The sequence below is a fragment of the Pocillopora damicornis genome, chromosome 1, assembly GCF_964200805.1.
Source record: "Pocillopora damicornis chromosome 1, jaPocDami1.2, whole genome shotgun sequence".
NCBI classification, from domain to species: domain Eukaryota; kingdom Metazoa; phylum Cnidaria; class Anthozoa; order Scleractinia; family Pocilloporidae; genus Pocillopora; species Pocillopora damicornis.
In genome coordinates, this window is record NC_142670.1 from 23,783,767 (window position 1) to 23,805,962 (window position 22,196).

Consider the following 22,196-nt stretch of genomic DNA (forward strand, 5'->3'; position numbering starts at 1 on the left):
TCGATTGAGTATGATTTGCCTCAAACCTTTTAAGCAGAGCATCATGCTGAGTTCACTCACCTTACGAGCATCCTGTCCTTTCGTATTGGCCAGAAATAGTTAAACTGCTTAAGAGACGAGGCGCTGGTCATTTATCATAGAAATTATGACTTGGTACCCAGTCCTACATTCTCAGGCCAAAGTCTTTGTAATTCGCGGATCAATTCAATGCTTGAACATTCCCCCTACCAACCTACTGGCATTTTACTGCCCTTGTGCAATTCGAACTTTGCCCGCGTGGGGTGGGGGAGTCGAACGGAACTGTCCAGTCTTACCAGCGGAATACAAGTATTTTATTTTTTACTATGGAAGTTTTTAAAGTTAAAAAGTTCACTTTGCGCCCCTTGGGGGCGGGCGGGAAGGGGTCGGAATTTAAGCGAACCAATACTCAAAAGTTCAAATTCCAGAGCTATCAGGAGTCTCTATCAGGAATAGGAGCGAGAACAATTTGATGGGTTCTTCGTTCCCATAAAATAATCTGATCACAATCTTGGTTCAGAAGCTATCCACAGAACTGTACCCAAGCTTTGGAATTCTAGGGCGTGTTGAGTACTGCTGAACCTGTCTCTTGGGGTACCACAAAGATCTATTTAGAGCCTCTGATATTCATCCTTTACCTTAACGATCTCCCCAGCGTGTAGGTGGAGTGCAGCTTCAGTAAGCTGACGACACAGCCTTGTTTTTATCAGCGCCTCGTATGTTGACTATCTATGTTACCTATGTCAGAGAGTTCGGAGCTCAATTTGGTAGTTTACTTATTTGCGTAATTAATTCAAAGGCAATGCTTCGCGGGGCGTCGCAGAGGCTTGCCGAGGATAATTCCAATCACTGTGTGTCAAAAAGCGTCATCCTTGGTGAACATGCATGAAGAGGGAAATGATGATATTTTAGTATTGCGCTGACATCTGGGTTTGCTACAAGAAGATAAACAGAGGAACATTCGAAGATTCACAGAAGTGCGCCGGAATTTTTTTGTAGCGACCTTACGATGAAAGCTTTTAAGTGTCTACCAATGAATGAAGTCTTTTAACTTGGGAGGGAAAGTATCGATGGACGGGGTCCTCACTCTAAATAATTGTAGAAGTACAAATTCATTTTCCATACCTCTTACAGTATATTTTCAGAATGTAGTACCCCGGGCTCTTGTTGATACCACCCTGAATCACACATGCACAGTTTTCTTGCATGAATTTTCGAAATAAAAGAGTCTATTCTTTCACCACACAGAGGTCGACCATCCCACGAGTGTGCTAATGGTAGAAACGGCGAACGGCGAACGGCAAACGTGAAAAATGGCGGGAAAATCATGGTCGCATAGTATTTTTTTTGTGAATGAAAGTGATCCTCGCAGTAATGTGCACTACTTGGGCAGTAATGAAAATAAGGCCTGAGAAAAATTCAAGCCTGTACGGGATTTGAACCCATGACCTCTACGATACCGGTGCAGCGCTCCACCAACTGAGCTAACAAGCCAACTGGGAGCTGGTCACGATGTTGGTTCCAAATAAACCCGTAAAGTGATGAATAAACGGTTAAGAATATATGAATATATATACGTATATATATACATATATATATACGTCTTTATCCGCAGTTCAAATATATGACTTTCATATATTCTTAACCGTTTATAGTATTTTTTGCCGTTCACATTCCACTTGGACCATACGTAAACGTAAATCTAAATCTCTCTGATACGCAAGAGTACTGAATGATAACATTTTCAATGTATCTTGATCTGAAAATCTCAGTTACTCCATTTGTACCACTTATCACCGATCGTTTGTTCCGTCTGCTGTCGGCGAGCATCACCCGATGGTTTCCGCCAATTTCCCGCCCGTCCCATTTAACTTTGCGATGTCATTACTGTGGCCAGGTTACCAAGTTTATTTTTTTCGATCAAAATGGAGAGTTTAAACATATAATACACATGTAACTCTGCCATCTTACACCGCCGTAAGTATTATTTTCCCATATCTTCTTCATAGTCACAGACGTAAAAGTCAACTGATTTTTTGACGGAGATCATGCGCTTTTTCGATTCCCGGAATACATTCCTCAACAACACCAACACACAAGAACATACAAAAAGTAGATCTTTAGTTGCTGAAACTATTTCTGTTTTCCAACAATTTTTTTGTAAATATATAAAATAACAAGTCTACATCCATTTCCAAAGTTATTTTTGTCATACAAAACGCAAAAGCATAGCAAATTTTTGGAGAACTTAAAAAAAAAACTTTGGACTTTTCTCTAATAATAAAACAAAACAATACAAAAGTATGTAGCGAACTGTAGCTCGTTACTGTGTAAGACTGCTAACAGTAGCTCTCTCGTATTTATAGAGATAATAGTTGTCCCAAAATGACCCTGAAAAAGTCTTGAAAAGATATTCTTGAATCAATCTATTAATTAACAGGCTCTGCAGTCTAATTAAGAACCATTCCTTACACCTTGGTAGTCCAAATGGTAATTAGTATTTATAGCAAGAAAAAAACTGTCCTGTTTTAGTACTTCTTAACAAAGAAAAGATGTTTTGACATCTCTATGAAAGCTCCAGCTAAAAAAAATATTATTTATACTTAGCAATCCTATTGCAGGTCATGTAAAATTTGAATTGTAAACTATCGGTGCACTGCCCAGCAGTGAGATTGTGCCATACAGCACGGCCCTCATGCAACACAATTTTTAGCTTTCTTATGGCTTTCTATGAAAGACATCAAGTACATCAATTGTTTCTACTATCTTAACACAAAAAAAGGAAAATAATCCAACCAAAATTTCAGTGCTTGATCATACAAGTTGAAGAACCAATTTCCTTTTTCTATTAAATAAATCCAAACAATGGTATCTAAAGCCTGAAACATGAAGTGAAATTTTCAAATACAAAATATACCGGTAATAATATAAACTGGGTCATAAATACAAATATAGTGATGCTCTGTTTATAAAAATATAACCTGTGATGTTTGAACCATTTAAACAGTCAACGTCTTCCTGGATTTCTCTCTTACTTGGTATTTGCTCAGAAAATTTTTCACTTTAAACACCTAGCCTGATGTGCCTCATTTCTAGGCGATTATTTCTAGGCGATTCAGGGCTGGGTGTGCAAATATAACACCATTTTTATCAAACAGTCATAAAGCTACACCAATCAATTTACAACTTCAAAACTGAACAGTTGTGGTTTACACTACATATACATGCATTACAAGAATTTGTGGCAGGCTTTTCACTTGCAGTGATCATGCAACAGATGTCAACAGTTCTTTGATTTAAGTGGAAAAGTCAACCGTGGTCTAGGGAAAATCCCAGCTCACTTGGAGAGTAAGAGTTTTCAATATGAATGGTGAAAATCTATCTACATGTACAATATATTTTTAAAAGACCAGATTAGAGCTACCACATGATAACAATCCAAGCTATTCCCACATGTAACATTGTAATTATACTTGTTAATCCAGCACCACTATTTTGTGTTTCAGCATTGAAGGTAGAGTTTGGGACTGAAAAGAATTAGCAAAAAAGGGTGAGTGTCTGTAAACAGAATTTTTGAGAATCAACTTCAATAGTGATAGCAGCCTGCTTATATAAATTAATGATGAATGAGCCTTTGCATTTTCCCTTCTCTTTCCTGCTTCAAGAACCCAAACTACCCCCATGACTCTCACACTTTGCTGCTACTTTTAGCCCCTGTTACCCAAATATAATAAAGAATGAATTAAGAGAGATTGTCAAGCAAATGGTATCCAATGAAATAAAATAATGTTAATCATCATTTTGAAATGAAAATAATTGTCCCCTCTACAGGAGGCCTGTGTGTATGTTTTCAAGGGTCTTGGATGATTTTCTGATGAGACAGTTTATGCAAATTCAGAGGGGAAAGATGAACTTGGTTTTGAACTCTCTTACATAACAGACTTCTCACTTTGATCTTCGATTGGGCAAAACCAAAGTAAGAAAAAACATTATATAGTGAACATCCCTGAAAGCTAATAAAGTTAAATAATTCAAGGACTTTGATTAAACTATTGGGCCTTGGCCTAAGAGAAGCCAGGGGCACTCTGTTTTGTTGAGGATAGACATTACATGACCCACACTAAACATTTCTATTCACTCATGCCAGGAGTATACAACTAAAAGCAAAATTTATAATTATGGCAATTGTGATGGAAATGACAGAAAAACACAGGGATTGTATGAATTTCTTACAGTGGTTAGGATAGGCTGGGATTGAACAACACACACATGCATCATAATTATAAATCAGCACAACAACTTAAAGAAGAAATTTCTCCTTTTAGCATTTAACAGATCCAAATAAATGTGAAACAAATTCAAACAGAGTGAACACCAACCTTGTGACTGATGAGTTGACCTCATCTTTGCTAAACTAACTCCTGTAAAATGTTGAAAACATTTTTGGTCACAAATAACATTCAAAAGATTAGTTATGATTTGCCAGTTACCTCTTTTTTATTTTTGAATTAGTAAAATATTACCAAAAGGTTTGAATATCTTGTGTTAAATTTCCTTAACCTATATAACCCTACAAACTATATACTTTTGCCATTTTTTTATTTCCTTTGTTTCAAACTAAAACATTAGCATACAAATAAAATTTGGACCACATGAAAAACTAAGCCACAGCATGTACATGTGAAAATATTCTGGACACCAGGTGCAGGTTATTTATTTCAATTAACCATTTAAACTAAACTGTTGACATGGGATTTTTTTTCATCATGCAGCAGCCCAACAGAGAATAGGTTTGCTAATCACCTCCAAAATAGCCAATCATTGCATGCAAAAACACTATCCACCTGAGCAGAACTAACCAATTATCATTATTTTAAACAAAGAGCAGTCTTGAATCGAAGGATAATGAACCCCGATTACTGTTAACACTTACCAGGTATCATTGTCACTGTTGTGGGTCTACCAGTATGACTGTCTGTTGCTTTCTTCTTTATAGTTATAATCTTGTTCCATTTCTCACTATTCTTAATTCCTTTGTTTTTCTTAACTGAACAGAAAAAGTTGATAAGATCAAAAGATAATGTAGTTGTGATGATCACCATTTACTGTCTTTTGCCAAAGTTTGATGTATACCAGTAACATAAACTTAAATTTTTACAAATAATATAAACTAGTAGTCAAAGTACAGCACCTTTGTCAGATAAGGACAATTGTACAATGTTAATAGCATATTGCCCGTGATTTACTTTTCTTCTTTATATCAATAATTTTTTACCTTCTGCCACTGCAGGTGTTTGAATTCTCAGAGACACCCGGTGGCTTCTCAATCTTTTCTTATTGTAGCGGGAGATTGCTTGTAATTCAAGCACATACGTCCGATTGGGTTGCAGGTTGCTTATTGTGAACCTGTGGATTTTCCCCTCCAATCTCTCATGTTGGACTGGCAAAGTTATGAATTCTTCCAAATGGATGTCTGGCCTCAGGCTCCACTGCAGTCTGTATCGGTGGATGGGTAGAGCTGTGATGAAGACAACAACAAATAACTACATGTATACAACATTTGTATATTAAGAAATTTAAGTACTTAAACAATTCTCAGTCTACTAGAGACACAAATCTTCTGCCCAGAGAAGAGTCTTACCAATGGTATTAACTGGCTTCTTCCATGAAACATCAACCTGAGCTTGGCCTTTGACAGTGTACATTGACACCACATGGAAATCTCTTGGTGGCTGTAGTCTTTGTGGTTCTGCAAAAACTGGTTTACTTGGGATACTGAAGTCACTTGAACCATATTGTGTCACTGCTACCACTTTATACTGGTGCCAAAACAGTGCCATGGGTTCAACTTCCACTGAAGTATGTGTAGTCTATCATAACAAACAATATAAATTAAATGAGAACAAATAATCCTGACAAATTACTAGTACAGTGTAAGTTATCATTATCTAATGGTACAACTTGTCGGATAATTTGACATATAATATGGACAGATATTTTGTGATTTATGCTATTCATTTTGCCATGCCTGCAGGTATATTAGGTTTTTACTTTCTACAGCATTAGTTATCATCTTCCTTCAAAGGATGACTGAGCTAACCAACAAGTTCTCTGCAGCTCAGTGGTAGAGGATCAGAGCCAAAAAAGGCAGGACATTATCTAACAGTCTACATTTCAATTCCACATGGAGAACTTTCCTTCGTTCTTTGTCCAACCCTTGTGAAAAAAATAACATCACTCCTTATCATTATCATCATTACTATCAAAATTGTTTTCATCACTACTATTATATCTGCATGTTAAGGCATGGCAGATTACCTGCACAGGACATTGTCACCATGAAGGTTTTGTATACATGCATGCCTGAAGAAGTTATTTTGTCACACGGCCATGTGAAATCAACTCACATCTGCATCATGTTTTCATGCACAAGCAGCTTTGTTGCCACCTTTCTGCCACAAAATTCGATTGGAAAGTTGAAGGCATTGAGGAGAAAAATGTTTTGGATAATTCAACAATTGCCTCATAGGAAATGTATTTTAAAGAGCAATTGTATCAAATAACTTATAACTGTGCAAGAGTAGTCACTTTTGATATGTGCCTTATTGTTTTTGTTTTCATCCTTATCACTGACAGTATATCTATATTAACAGTCAATTATCAACTTTCTCAATTGAAATAAACTAAATACCTGTATTAATTCTTCCCAGTCATGCCAAGCATCCTTGTCTAACTGTGTTCCTTTCATCTGCTTTCTTGTTGAGACAATGAAAACTGTTGCAGTTGGCCATGATCCATTCCACTTGATAGAAAATTTCTGCAAATGGTCATTTATAGAGACCTCCACATTTTCAGGTTGCATCAACACACCTGTAGTTAGAAAGAATGCCGCATCTTATAAAACTGTAGAATCAATGTCAGTCATTGGAAAATCACTCCACAGCCTTGTTTGCATTAAGTCTTGATTGAGCCATTTCCTTACATTATTGTTATTTTTGTATATCTCAGTGATTTTGGAGTCCATTCTTCTCTCGATATTTGTTTTCAATATGTGGCTGGAGGGAGATACAGAGCTAATCTAATAAAGATAATAATCACACTTCATAGGAATATATAAGGTTTTGAACTGTGGATGGTGAGCAAGTGAAGATATTGTCACAGTTACTTATGGGGGTAAAAAACCAGCTAAAATTTCCTAGTGAGGAAGGTCTATTGGGCAGGTAAAATCTCGTCTGCAATAACAGTTAGCTCTGTTAATGCAAAGTAAACACACAAAGTTCACCAAACTGTAAAACATACATTGACTTTTTGTTGATCCCAATGGGCAGGAAGAGTTACCACCTGCTGGAAAAAAATGCTAGTCACTTATAATCATTTGTCATAATTAACTATTAAATCAAGGGAAAATCATACTTGACAATTTCTTAATAGACTGGTGATCTTAAGATTTTTACTGAAAAACATTTAGCCTTGACATAATCACTGATATAATAATTATACATTAGACTTACTATGAAAAATCTGATAAGTAGAGAGCATTCAATCATTAAACAACATGTGAAGACATTTCTGCAGCATATATTGCATTGATCATGTCAAGTTCAAAGTCTGCCTAGTTTCCAAGCCCCTTATCTGTGTAGTATTCTCAAACTTTTACAAACTCAGAGATGTCTTCTTTTGTAGATAATTTGTTTATGAAAGGTACAATAGAACAGTTGTTGATCCAGTTTTTGAGTGAAGTCATCCCATAATTGCTCATTATTGAAGACGCAGATCAGTTATAAAAGCGCTTTCTTATTACACCTCAGTGAACCTTGTCCTATATTAAGTCAAGTCCTTAGAAAAGCTACTTTTCAAAGACCCATTTAAAAGTTTAATGGGGATGACAGCTAGCATGCACTCTGCTAGAAAGTCATCCCAATTGCCTGAATTCAGCTAAGAGATAGAAGCATCTACATCTAAGTGTTTTGGATGTTGATCTTACCCTCAGTGCGCATCAATTTTAAAAATCCACAAGACTCAGTGCATGCATTTCTATCCTTCACTGGTGTCACAGGTGACCCCTAAAACACAAATATAGCAACAAAGATCAGATACTTGACATAAATAATAAACAAAATGGAGCCAAAGTATGAGCTAAATAGTGACAGATTCCCTTTATTTCATTTGTTATCATTCACCAAAATGTATTTATATGAAATCAATTTAAAAATGCTCTGTATTTATCCATGAAGTAATTTAAATATACTGTTACATCAGTCAGATTGTTTTGGAGAATTATTCTCTAACTAACTATAGTTTTTCTACTTATTTTTGACTAAACCTTTCTAGGGCAGTCACACTTCATACTCTGATCTACAATTCCAAGTATACTGACTATTCAAACTATTGCAATACTTTAACTTCCCATGAATGGATTCTAAACATATTTTGCTTCATCGTCCATTCAGTTACAAAATTAGCATTGCAAAACAAGTGAACAGGTAAAAGAGTTTACTACTTACACATATGGATGCACATGAAAGCTTTTCTTTCTTTCTTTGTTCACATGGTTTCATACACTAACAGAAAAAATTGACAAAATTATTTCATCAATTTAAATGGAAAGGTGTAATATTTATACATGAAAAGTGTACAGCCATCTTGAAATAAGTTTGTCACTTGAGAGCAGTCCTGCACAGTGAATCAACCAAATTCTGTGTTAAAAAATTACAGCATGCTCATACATCTCAAACAATGCACAAAGTTGAAATTTTGTCCATAAATTTGTACTTAAATGTTCATTTATTGTTCATTCAATGTTTCTTCAAAGTATATTATCTTACTAGATCAAAAAATTGGCTAGAATGATACTCCTATCATAACATTAAACATGAAAATAATTTTTTTGTTCTGATTGGCTGAGAGAAATTAAGGTTCAGTGCAGAAAAGGGTAGTTCAGTGTAAAATAAGGGCAATAGTCCTCCTACAGCACCAGCTACCAGCTACGACTGCCTCTGGAAAGCTGGTTAACTAACTTAGAACAGTCTCTCCTCAACAGGTTTCAACCAATACCAGCACCATACAAACGACTCACTCAGGGCATTAACATTGCAAACGAACCAAACAAAATGACCTAACTTTACCAACAGATCAACACCAACCAATCACAACTGACCTACGCCACTTGAGTCTTACACCCAATAAAATCACGGCAAAGCTGACCAATCAGTCAATACAAACCAGCTTACAACATGGGACTGACAACAACTACTCACTTGACTCTTGATGATGACTTCCACTCAGCTGGTTCTCGAAATGTCAGTCACCACAACCAAAAACAGTCCTTCTCAGGACTACACTCAACCAAACAATTAAACTGCACCATTACATTTTTGGGTAATTTCCAAAAAAATTAATCACTTGTAATTTCTTCAAATTGCACTCCAAATCATATGTTTACCTGTACTAAGTGATAAAAAATAATGTGCATTATAAGTAACTTACTGCTGAACAGCCCTCTGTAACACATTCAGAGATCCATGTGACCTTAACAGAGACAAAATAAGTTACTCATTAGAAACTGTGTGTTGTCCAAATTTTAAAGAAGTGTATTAGACAAAGGGTGGGGCATGCAATGGTGGGGTGTACTTCTCTCAAAGTGCAGCAACACAGACTGCCATACACACTGCATCCACAGCACAAGCTATTTCATACTATCATCTTAAAATAATTAGAAAATGTTGCTGAGTAAGAAGAGAATTAGAGCGGTTGAGTATTTGGGTTCTATGTTCCTACTGTAATTCACGCGAGTAAGCGTGGTACTTAGCAGATATCGAGCCACAGGAAACACAATTTAAGGAGGCAATTGATGAATACTTATCCATTGACAAACCATTCAAACAAAACATGATGTAACCGTATCCGTGAATCACCACCCGCGAGAAAAAAGGGTAACGAAATTTAAAAATTCTAAGGTATCACTTAGCTTTTCTTTGTCGATCAATCGCATTACAATATCACACCTAGCCGATAATTCGCTAAAAGCCGATGGTCTGTTAAAGCGATTTTAGGGAGGATTATTTCGTCAAAGTTGCACTCCCGTGCTATATCTGTTTTCCTTATGCTCCCCAATCAAAATAGAGAATAGATATCAACTACTTTACAGATCAAAAGGGGTTTGAAATTATCATCCAAAACTATTTGATTTTTCATTACAATGATGAAACAATATGATAAACATGAATGCCATGGCTAAATTTAGCTACCATTCCTTATCACATTTGTGTTATACAACACTTCTTCAATTTTCAAAAAAAAATACAAAGTAAAGATGAATTCCAGCTTAACTTTATAAGAAAATATTTCAGCAGAAGAAAAGATGAAAATTAAAACATAGGGGAGTAGACGAGAAATCAACATTTGCATAATAATGATCCATGGATGAACTTTGGTTTTTTGATCGTATGTCGCCATATGCACGAGAGATATTAATAATCTTTAATCCAAAATCCATTATTACTTACTAATTGTGCCCATTAAACAGTGAGAAAAGACGAGAAGGGCTTAAATCTTTAGCTGCGTTTAAATAGAATGCAAGCGCTTAACTTTAAATGCAAATTTTGGAGTTGATGTACAAACAAACACTGCTATTCATATCCTGCATAAGTTTAAACGCTTTAGACGCTACAAAATAACCTTATTCGGAGTCGATACCTTTTTTCATTCTACGGTCTTCTTGAATTGTTTTCTTTGAAGTTACTCTCCCCATTGAAAAATTATGGGTTTGTATTAATTTTTAGACAAATTTGCTTACATCTACACACGTTCCTAAACATGTCAACGATTCTCCGGTAAAAGTTTGCAACTTTTCACTTGAGTACACGGTTTTTTTGGTACGACATGTTTTTCCTTAACTGCACCTTAGAACACTTAGAGAAACAATCCCTTAAATTAGTGCATGAAGAAAGCCATAAGCTGCAAGTAAAACAAGTATACTTACATTGAGATGTGTTTCGATCTCCTGCTGGAATACATTTCCACGCAGTTACGGTGACGCGCGAAAGACCACGGAAGAAAAAAAACAATATGAGTATAAGAAATCAGGCGCTTCCTGAAATTATAGGAAGTTCAAAACAAAACTTTGTCACCTGCAACATTAATGACCTAAGTACTCTCGTTACAAGATCGCAACCTGTCAAAGATTTCACCGACAGGTTCATAACACACTTGGGAAAATTCGCGGATCGCTGAGTACAAACCTTTGCAAGGCAGCGACTTCTGCATCGCGCCGACAGCACAGAAGCCAAACTTTTCTTGTGTTGTAAATGCAAAATGAAGAATCCAACAAGTATAATAGCGTAATGATTCATAGAAGTTAGAGGAAAAGTGAACTTAAAAGAAGAAATGAGGTGCTCAACATTCCAGTTTGAAAAAGTGAGAACGATTACCAGCAAATTAGCATAACAGAAACCCGGATTAATGCGAGTATAACACGTGCTACTTCGAGAAAGTGAAATCAGAGGGTGTAACTGAACGGTAAACTTAAAGAGAATTAAAAATTCGATCAAGTGTACTATTCTTCACGATCCAGATTAGTAAGATATCTGACCGACTGATTTGTGAACCAAACTGTACAAAGCGCGTGTATTTTTTTTAATTTTTTTTTTTTTTTTACATACAGAAGAAAGGAGCTGTTAAAGAAAAAATGTTGTGGGCAATACCGAGCTTCGTTGCGCTCTTACGTAGATGGAGTAGCAAGAGAGATAGCCCCACATTTCGCAGTCCTGTACACAAATCCTACCTAGATTTACTCGTTCTGATGAGCAAACCAGTGTCCCTTTAGAATTTTGTGGCTTCTTCAAACTATTAATTCAATCAATTATCCATTCGGGATATTTGAAGTGTTACAAGTTGCTCTCCGTTTTAAAAGCAATTAATGGAAGTAGATCATATGTGAAAGTCTCTCAACTTCAGTGAAAGCGATTTCGTGAACAAACATTACTTTGTCTAATTTCATACTCTGCAATATGTAAATAAATGTTAGTTTTCAGGAGATGGCACCATTGTTCTTGAATTTTATCACACCGTGAAAGAACACAACGCAATATTTTACGGGCACGTTCCAGCGAGATTTCAACAGGACAAAGATTACATTTGAGGTTACTCTAGTTATAGTGCTGTTTCGTTTCTTTACCCCTATGGTAGCTTGTTGACCATTCTTACTTCTTCAACAATTCTCTCAACAGTGAAAAGATGCTCAAATATTCAAATCCCAAAACAAATCCGCGATTTCTTAGGAAACCAGATCACGATCAGGACTCTTGTCGGAAGGACCGGCGTGCGGTCTGATATTCATCTTCTTCGGTGTTGTCATATTTAGAAATAAGGTTCTATATCGGGCACATAAACATGCCCCACTTTCCACTTGACTGACAACGCAAAATGTCGATTTTAGATAAAAAGCTGACATTGCCCGCAGATATTGCAAAGGGACATCACCTATTTGTTCCATCCGAATTCTCGTCTCCCTATTTTCAATTTCCTCTGGGCAATCTTATAGTACATGATAAGAAAAAGGTTTTGAACAATCCGAGCGAGCTCTGTTTACAGATGCTTTGAGAGAGAAAAGAAAATGTATCACTCTTAATCTATTGGAGAACCCTTAAGTTATCCGGTCAATAGAGGATGTCACGTGATCTATCAATTCAGGTAGTTGGGTGCTACCTGGTCCTAACTGTCAATAGGAGTCTAAAAGCCGTAGACGCCACGAGTATAAATCGAATTTCTGTCCGGCATTTTCATAAAAAAAAGTAATCTCAGGAGTTATGCAGGCGGTTGATGCAATAACTCTGTTCAGACTAACTTATAACACTTGACTACTGCCTTTAATTTACCCGTATTTTTAACAGATAGAACTGATAAAATTAAACCTCTGGAGAGGCTATATCTTTCTCTTTGATGTTGTTAGGGTAACGTTTAATTGAAAATATGATTTTGGTAGCCATGGATAGATTGTGTTGATAAACAAACACAAAGTAATATAGAACGCAAACCATGGTAACAGAATTCCTCAGTCTTAACAATGGCTGTGAAGCTAGGCGAGGGAGGTGTTCAAAACTTACTACATTCTACATCATTCTATGAGCAATATTCTGCCCGGAAATGATACTCGCCTGGTGCCGAACTTTTGATAAGGTGCACGTACGCTTCATCATAAATTAACTATAAGACTGAAAAGACAATAATCAATATGTTCACAGATTTCCTTACGAAACTCAACTAGGGTCGTGAAGGGCTGAAATGAGCATCAATCTCTTCCTCGCTGAGCCGGCTCAGAGTCAGCTCTCTAACAGCCACAACTTACGCTCATATCTTTTTCTTTCCCTTAAAACAAGTAGCTTGCTAAGCTGTTTGTCTGATAATTAATTTATCTATCTATTTGTTAAATTCACTCATTTATTTACTTAGTGTGTTGTTTGGTTGAAGTAGTCGTTATACCTTAAATTCTCTTTTCTCAATCGAGATGCAGTTAATAACAAACAAAACGATATTACAAGACGTAGAAGTCTACAGTGACAGTGAGTGTTGTACACACTTGATGATCGTTTTTCAATTGCAGCGCATATAATCAACCAGGAGAACAAACGTGTTCCTGGAAGGCTATGTAGAATAAAGCAACGAGAGAGAACAAAAAAAATAATCCTACACAAAAGTATAACATGTTTAGAATATTTGCACCTGCCGATCGTATTTTGGGGATAGAAAGGAAAATCTCTCGTCAGCAATTAGTAGTGATAAATGAAAACGTGCAACAGGAAATAGATTCTTGACAAACACGAACTGAAGTGTGAATGCCAAATGCACCTGTAAAATCAAGTCATACAAAACTGAACCCACTAGAACATGGAAAGTAAAGATTAAATGAATGTGAATATTTGCAAATCATATATGTGAACTGTGGAAAAAGAAGTGAATATGAAAGCGATCTTCGCAGCAATGAACACTACTTGAGCAGTTGTGAAAATAAGGCCTGAAAAAAAATTCAGGCCTGTACGGAATTTGAACCCATGACCTCTGCGATACCAGTGCAATGCTCTACTAACTGAGCTAACAAGCCAACTGGGAGCTGGTCATTATGTTGGTTTCAAATAGAGGTGATAAGTAAGTGACTGTGAATATATAACAATATTTTTAGGCCTTGTTTTCACTACTGCTCAAGTGGTGTTCACTGCAAGATCGCTTTCATATTTAACGTCAAGATTGTTAACACATCCATAGAACAACGTCCAGTTCAGCATCCAGTTGGAATTTTATTATAAAGCAAAGTGTTAAAAAGCGTTTTTACAACACCGTTAAAATGTTCATCTCTCACTGAACAGAAATAGCCAACGGCAAATCTACCTATTCCCCTGTTTCGAGTTCGACGCGGCATTGCTTTATGAGACAATCATGTGACGGAATGTAAGTTTGAAATTTCAAGAGGCTATTAAAAACACTGCTATTTTTCTAGCAACTACAATAAAACTTACTCAGCTTCTAACATAGCCTTATGCCACATCACACTAAACATAAGCTTATGGTGTGCAAAAAACCTAAAGAGCATCAAACTCAGAACGCTTTCAGTAATTCGCGCGCTAGAATTTATTTTTTTTAAGAAGCTTCTTCGTTTCCGAACATTGTGGTAGTTTTCCAGAATGTACTGTTGTTCACACGTGTATATATTTACTTCAGTAGTTTTACAGCAACACGACTGACCACCATGCTAAGATCAATTCTGATTGGGAATTAACCTCCAAATGAGCGCACAACAGTCCTTCGATGTCTCCCATTCCCTGCTATTATCTAGTCTGACTAATTTGGATTCGTGATTGACAAAGTATTCTTTCGTAAAGCCCCCTACATGTAAGTCTCTCTTTGTGCGGTGTATTCAAGCTGAGGGGTTCTGTGCGTCCTAATGTTCTTCGGTTTAATTTTGAAAGGCTTGTCAGGTTGTGAAGATCTCGTTATGGAGTCTTGCCTGTAAACAAATTTTCCTTTATTTGTTGGCACCGGCTGACGAAGAAGCTGAGTGTTCTGTTGAAGAAGCGGAAACTTGTTAATATACATTTTGTTAAGCGGAGTACGGCTGATCATATTAAAGTGAACCAGTAGGCGGGATGACAAAAATGCTTAGCATCAGGTGCGCGGTAGAATGTGAAGAGTTTCAATTTTTAACAATAGTCCACACTTTTTATCGGTCTACTGGCGTAATAACATACGCAGGATGTTGGGAGAACACGAGAAAAATCACGAGCTGGAAACCGATAGAAAGCGCGATTCATTGTTTTATAACTGAGAAAATAACTATGGATTCAGTGACTGTAAATATATGAAGATCATATCTGTGCACTGCGGTAGAAGAAACGAAAATAAGCGATCCTCGCAGTTATGAACACTACTGAACTAGTAGTTGAAATAAGGCCTGAAAAAAATTTTCAGACCCGTACGGGATTTGAACCCATGACCTCTGCGATACCGGTGCAGCGCTCTACAAACTACTAGTTCAATAGTGTTCATAACTGCGAGGATCGCTTATATTCATGTATTCTACCACAGCGCACATACATGATTTTCATATATTTACAGGCATTATTCACCACTTGAAAGGTTTAATTGAATCCAACATATTGAATAACTCCCACTTGGCTTGTTAGCTCAGTTGGTAGAGCGCTGCACCGGTATCGCACAGGTCATGAGTTCAAATCCCGTATGGGCCTGAATTTTTTTTTTCCTTAGGCCTTGTTTCAACTACTAGTTCAGTAGTGCTAATAACTGCGAGGACCGCTTACATTCGTTTCTTCTACCGCAGCACACTTTTATGATTTTCATACATTTACAATTAGTATTCACCTATAGGTAAGTTAATTTGGATCCAACTAAGTGAAAAGCGCTCCGTTGTCTTATTAGCTCAGTTGGTAGAGCGCTGCACCGGTATCGCAAAGGTCATGGGTTCAAATCCCATACTGAATTTTTTTTTTCAGGCCTTATTTCAACTACTAGTTAGGCGAGGATCGCTTATATTAGTAACTACGGGTTTGCCGGTGCAATAAAAGAGAGGTTCTTGGCCAATCAGGGCGCTCGAAGTATCTCGATTATTTTGCGATATGTGATAGAAGCAACGCCATACCCAGGTTATATTTTCTCGAAGCTGGTCCTGCGCTTCGTGTTATGACCCAGAAAACAAGTTTCGTTTTCATTTAGGATGGATGGCAGTTTACCCCTCGTATATTGACCAAAGCTTCAAGATTGTTAGAGAAAATAGTACTGACATGATTGGGTTTCTATCACACAGACTGACAAACTTTGGTACACAGCACCATTTGAATCTGAATCACTGCTGTACACCGCAAGACGACATTTCCATGACTGGAGAAACCTCACCGAGTGTTAAAAATCAATTATAGTTCGAAAGTAATTTTTTGATCACGCGCATTTCTTTTCCAATGTTTGAGAAGATTTATTTGTTTCTTTTGTATTACTATTCAAGGGACTGAACAAACTATAGAGCGTATGAATTGAGACGAGGGAGAAATGGTGACATGTATTTGTATACCTTGGGGTCTCTCCATTCCGCTTCTAACGATTCTCTCTTGTCATGCTTCCTGTCCTACAACACGAGTTTGGAAATAAAATAGGACAAGTGTAAAAACAAACATCACGCCAAACACACAGGATTACACAACATAAATATCACATTAGTTAAGAGAAGAAACACTTCAGTAAAATCGTAACGGTTTTTTTTGCCTTTACGTCTCCTCGCTGAGCATGTTGAGAAGAAAGTGATTGTTAATCGAGGGTCAGTGCACTCGATGAATCTTACACAAAATAGACAGCGATGTCAATTTGTACGCCAGTAGATAGCGTCGAAGGCGCGCTCTGATTGGCTACTCAAACTCCGAATATCCCCTGCTATTCACCTTCGAGCAACTCGGGCGAGATTTGCACCCGAAAATATCGCAATCGTTGCAGGAATAAATTATGATCATCTTTTTGTGCTGTTTTCATCTCACTGTTCTAGTAAATACTAAAACGACTATTCACCTCCAGCTACCTCCATTTCGGTGAATATTTATTAATTAATCACTACTCAGAGGCCAGCTTTTGCTGTTAGAATTCATTGATTTCAAACTCCACTGGCTCCGTCCTCCTACATGTAGTAGATCACGGTCTGATTTTCCTACTTCTTACAACAGTATTTTTAAATTCCAGTATAAGTTTATGGCATTTGTTGTAACAGGTAATGCAAACAGGGGTTTAGGAAAATAAAGCCAACCAGAGTGAGAAAAGCCCGATACATGTGGCCGTCTGTAGACTAGTTCTAATTCACTTACAATTCGATTAACATAACAACTGGCGGGAACCCAAATCAGTAATGAGAACACCACAACTGTCCCAGCCAGATTGTCCTTCATGAACTGAGCGACTGTATTACTGTCCAGGGTAGTTATAAATGTCCAAAATCTCTCTACAAGATCTTGACTTAATTTCTCACATTTACCCTGATAAAAACAAACAAACAAAATTGAGTGAATGTCACCTGTCAGTATCACGTGGATAGCACATACCCTTTACGAAGAGGATGCCCGAATTTTTCTCATAAAAATTCTACTATCTGAATCATGATCAAGTGTTGTTTAAAAATTAAATACCATTCGCCACGTAAGTTAGCCTGCAGAGCAGGCGTAATTTTGAAGAACGAGTGCTCAGTATTTTCAAAACGAAAATTATGGCCGCCACCTTTGATTTTGATGGCAGCGGAAGGCTGGAGATAGAAAGAAATTTTTTACCTAGGGGGCGGTCGACGGTCAAAATAAGGAGAGGGCTAGGGGTGGGGAAGTGAAGAGTCTTCTCGCCCTTACTCCGCCCCCTACCCCCACCGTCCACCCTCACTTCAAATCAAACATGGCTGGTGGGATAAATGATCGTGAGCTTGTGACGTTAGCTATAATAAGACGACTGCACTACAGGCTATACTCAAGTAAGTAAGTCACCTTGACACAGGTGCCCTGCTGACCCTCCCCCTGACAGGATCGCCCATCAAGGATGTCCAATGTTGAACCAGTATCGTTGTCTCTGTGAGGAGCACAAATTCCATTGCTTCCCTGACAGCAAACTTTACAGGAATCTTCCACACCGGAACATTTACATGGCTTCAGATTAAGGGCTTCACAGAAAGGTTTACACACTCCATTTCGGCATGTCCCACTGAAAATATTCAACAACTCACTTTGTTGGCCACACATAGATTGTTTACTTTTCAGTACCTCATCGGTCTAACCCTAACCCTACTGTTTTAGTTGGGGAAGGGGTTCGTGCGCAGTTGCTCAGCCGCTGTCGTTAATCCAAAATTATGTAAAGAAATGCAAGAGGATATTTGGCTGAGAGAGTTTTCATCGACTTCCCAAAGTTACTGAAATTACAAACAGTTTGATGTAAATATCTACTAAAGCCTTTCACTCTCATGAGTTATCAGTGTATCAGCACTCTTTGAACCGTCAAACAGAAAGGTAAGCAGCACACGTATGACTGATTTGTGGTTATCATCCCAGTAAGGACAACATATTAACCTGTCAATGCATTTAGCTCCATCCGGCATGTTAGGTGCTGCAGGGCACTGGGCACTCTTCCCGTCGCAGTAAGTGCTGCCTTTACAGGTGGTTGGATCAGCTTCACGACACAGAATTCCCGTGGAATTGTTGTACAAACAGTCCTTGCAGCACGGTGAGTCATAGCCATCACTGTATGAAAAAACATGCACCTTCACTAACAACACCAGGCATAAAATTCACTGTCTCCCTTTACATCATCATTGCACATAAGCATCACATCCTCGTAGTACGCAGGAAGTTTGTCTCTATGGACCTTGTTAAACGAGTCTTCTAAAGCTCCGTGGTAGAGCATCCGAAGTGCTAATTGGAGGGTCCTAGGTTCGACTCCTATTGAGAGCACTCGGAGTTCTTTTTCCCAGACTATGCCTGTGTCATTCACTGAAAAACATCTTCTTTAACAAATCCAGTAAAAAGAATTCTCTGCTTAAAAATTTTATTCCATCACCGAACTTAAATTTTTTTTTTACTTCACAATTTTTAGAATGTTCCACACTCCCTTTGCATAATTCTTTCCACCGGGTTTCGAAATTAACAATTTTTCACACTTTCATTTCGCATGTTTTCAGCCTTGTGCTTGTACATTTTAGTTTTTTAAGAATGTAGACTGAAGCTGAAAGCTCAAGTTTTCTGAAATTTTAAACCAGAGATCAACAAGATCGAAGTGGAAAAGTATAAATAACAAGGTTAAGAAACTCGGAACACAAACCTGCAGAGAGCTGAGTCCTTCAGCTTGCAGTTTGTGGTACAACATTGGCTTTCCTGTGCACCTATGCCACCGGGATCACATTCTTCCTCTTTTTCTTTCTTGTAATTACCACAGATTTCAGCCCTTGGTTCTGTGTTGGAACAGATCATACAGTTAGGTGGTAAGCATGTATAATCACAACTTGCATTGGTATTCTCATGTAAGCACGCCTTAGGGGTCAAACATTATTCACTAGGGTAAAAATTCTCTCAGATGCTGAACCTATCATCACAATGTCGTTTCACTTTTAGGCTGATTGTAAGTGAATTCAGATAAACAACCCTCATTCTGCTGCAACTATTGAACTAGTACAACAGTTTCCTCTACATGTGCAGCCTGCCGTAGTTGACAGCCTTAGAACTGACGCATATATCACTCTCGTGTAAATGAAATAAATTATCTTTTGACGAGTAGATGATGCCAGATAACAAAATGTCTACATATGCGAACTGCACCTGAAAAAATTGCCCAAAAAAGAGCTTGAAAAATTCAGACTTCGCCGTGTTTCAAACCCGTGCTTCCGGAATACAAGCTGGGCGGTACAACCAACCGAGCTTCGAACTATCATGTTCCCAGCGGGTAAATTCCTTTGTCACTCGACAAAGCATCGAAACCATGTAAAAACCTGAATTTTTTTCCAAGCATCTTTTTCTGAAATTTCCTCGACTACCAGTGAGGATCATTTCGTTATTTTCCATAAATTCCTTGAAATGATAGATCTCAATGTTACATACCGTGGAAACAGGACGACTTGGATTGTAAGACATTTAGAATCCTCCGCTTACTGCATGGAGAGAACAGCTGTAAAGTAAATCAAAGACTGTAAAATTTTAATGAAATCACAGTCAAAATACCGTGTTTCCTCGAATAAGCGCCCGGGCGCCTATCGAAATTTTGGGCTTAAAGGGAAGGCGCTTAAAACGTTTTCCCTTCTGTAAGTTTATTTTGGCTAACTCTTTAAAACAAAAACAACATTATCCGCGTAGACGTACAGTCAATATGGAGATAGAAATAACTGCAAGTGATTCCGCTGTAGTTGAAGCTTAAAAAGTTTTAAATTAGGTGTCGACAGAAACAATTATTTCTTGTAGCCCTACTCATGTAAGAAAGTAAGGGAGGAGAAGGGCGCCTATTCGAGAGTGGCGCTGGTTTGACATAATGGCCGAGGGGGTGGGTGCCAATTCAAGGAAATAAGGTATGATAGCCTATGTAAATTGAAACCATGATTCATTAATTTCCATCACGTGGACGCATTGGCAGCATTGCAGTCACAGCTTGACTATAGACTACACGCATTTAAACGACTACAGTTTATAAGCCTTTTTCAAGGAGTATCTGAGTGATTCAATTCTCGATTTCTTTCCCATTCATTACCATCTCCACCATATTCCATTATGTGGTCCGCTAATATGGGCCAACGGTTGAGCTGAGAAGCAATAGCACTCAGTTTGATTGTGTATCTGTTTATCAGTTACTCAAGCTGTTAAATTACAGTGGAGCGTCTGTGTACCTTGTTGTTTCTCCACTGTCCACTGACAGAGGCAGGATACATGATAAATTTTCCTCCATTAGATTCTGGTGGAGCACATTCTGTTGTCTCTGGGTCATGTTCGCTGCCAAAATTGTGTCCTGAAGAATGAATAAGCAGTGGTACACATCAAATAAAACGCTATCATATTATATGATGATTGGTTGGATCACCTCCACAGTTAGCCTTTGAGAGCATGACATCATGTTAGTATGACAAGTTCAAATGCCATAATTTGTGTTTTTCTTTCGGTTAGAATACTTATGAACTAACAATTTACACCCAGAGGTTTAATCGACAATAAGAAAAAAATGGAAAAGCTGATGAATCATGTGAGCCATTTGTCAGAGCAAACACTGAGTCGGTGTTCTTGGAGTACGTCTTTTTCTTAGAGCAGTGCTAAACCAAACTCAAGGCGCTTTATTGTCCTTAATTAACTTGTGGCAAATGAAAATTTTTTTTGACACTAAAGCCGAACTAGACCACTGTTTTTATACCTGTAATTTACACTTGGCTCCATACCAGGTGCATGAAAAATTCCTATAGTACAAACAGGTGTAAGGTTGCATAATGTTTTACTAAGATCTCCTATACAGTGAAGTATCAAGGACTCATCGTATCCTACACTTACCAATTTCTTTCATCATTGAGAGTAATCCATCAGACATAAAACAGAAAAGACAACAATAATGGAATTAAAATTATTGAAGGTGATAGTGAACATTTTGACACCAATTAACAAATGAATGTCTTTCTAAAGAGTTAAGAAACCAACCAAGTGAGACATAAGCCTATTAACTCATGCAACGTAATATAAATAGGCAGGCCTGATAAATAGGCAATACGGTACTTCACTAATTATTTCTCTGAGATAACATGCAGAATGAGACTGTGGCACCAGCTGGTTTGAATGTAATATGTAATTGAGACATCTCAAATGAATGACATAAATAGACGGTTGTTCATTCAACAAATAACATACCACATTTTCTATACTTCGTTCCCAGTAATAACTTGTTAGCTAAGGCAGGGTTTGTACCCTTTTTCAGAAACAAATATCAGGGACTTTTCCAGGACTGGGACTGATTTTTCCAGGACTCCAAATTTCACCTTCAATCCCTCCATTCCCAAGAGTTGAAAATCAATTTTCCTTACAGCCTACAATAATATCTTGCTTGAGTTAAGCACCTGCAGCCTTTTTACAGGACTTTCCAGTCCTGGAAAATGTCAAAATAAAATTCAAGGCTTTTCCAGGTTTTCCAGGAACTGTGCAAAC

General features: G+C 37.6%; 2 protein-coding genes across 5 annotated transcripts; both read right to left on the bottom strand.

The window, feature by feature from the left end:
* Nucleotides 1-2,122: 2,122 nt before the first annotated feature.
* LOC113681068 (anosmin-1) lies at nucleotides 2,123-11,469 on the bottom strand. 4 transcript variants are annotated; one of them, XM_089212426.1, is made up of 12 exons: nucleotides 11,259-11,469; nucleotides 11,000-11,020; nucleotides 9,505-9,546; nucleotides 8,523-8,579; nucleotides 8,003-8,081; nucleotides 7,318-7,359; nucleotides 6,710-6,888; nucleotides 5,660-5,888; nucleotides 5,294-5,536; nucleotides 4,952-5,065; nucleotides 4,398-4,439; nucleotides 2,123-3,545 (listed from the first exon to the last, which is right to left on the bottom strand). In XM_089212426.1, exons 1-12 carry the CDS (start codon nucleotides 11,367-11,369, stop codon nucleotides 3,439-3,441), a joined length of 1,266 nt encoding a protein of 421 aa, XP_089068552.1. In that variant the 5' UTR covers nucleotides 11,370-11,469; the 3' UTR covers nucleotides 2,123-3,438. The 4 variants fall into 4 exon arrangements, with proteins under 4 accessions (XP_089068552.1, XP_027053929.2, XP_027053928.2 ...); XM_027198128.2 differs by having other exon boundaries at nucleotides 7,318-7,362; XM_027198127.2 differs by having other exon boundaries at nucleotides 11,000-11,023.
* Nucleotides 11,470-14,289: 2,820 nt separating this feature from the next.
* On the bottom strand, nucleotides 14,290-22,172 carry LOC149052873 (disintegrin and metalloproteinase domain-containing protein 17-like). The gene is made up of 9 exons (XM_089212450.1): nucleotides 21,552-22,172; nucleotides 20,903-21,021; nucleotides 20,127-20,193; nucleotides 19,354-19,483; nucleotides 18,606-18,776; nucleotides 18,030-18,243; nucleotides 17,370-17,537; nucleotides 16,592-16,645; nucleotides 14,290-15,072 (listed from the first exon to the last, which is right to left on the bottom strand). The coding sequence occupies exons 1-9, from the start codon at nucleotides 21,586-21,588 to the stop codon at nucleotides 14,896-14,898; spliced, it is 1,137 nt and encodes a 378-aa protein (XP_089068576.1). The 5' UTR covers nucleotides 21,589-22,172; the 3' UTR covers nucleotides 14,290-14,895.
* Between the last annotated feature and the right edge of the window lie 24 nt (nucleotides 22,173-22,196).

Coding starts and splice junctions, on each gene's coding strand:
- LOC149052873 (XM_089212450.1), bottom strand. CDS start 21,588: ATGTCTGATGGATTACTCTCAATGATGAAAGAAATTG. Junction 18,244..18,605: donor GGAGCTAAATGCATTGACAG/GTTAATATGTTG, acceptor GAATATTTTCAG/TGGGACATGCCGAAATGGAG. Junction 17,538..18,029: donor AGCAGGGCACCTGTGTCAAG/GTGACTTACTTA, acceptor TGTTTTTATCAG/GGTAAATGTGAGAAATTAAG.
- LOC113681068 (XM_027198126.2), bottom strand. CDS start 11,369: ATGAATCATTACGCTATTATACTTGTTGGATTCTTCATTTTGCATTTA. Junction 5,537..5,659: donor GAAGCCAGTTAATACCATTG/GTAAGACTCTTC, acceptor TCTTCATCACAG/CTCTACCCATCCACCGATAC. Junction 4,440..4,951: donor AACAGTGACAATGATACCTG/GTAAGTGTTAAC, acceptor AACATTTTACAG/GAGTTAGTTTAGCAAAGATG.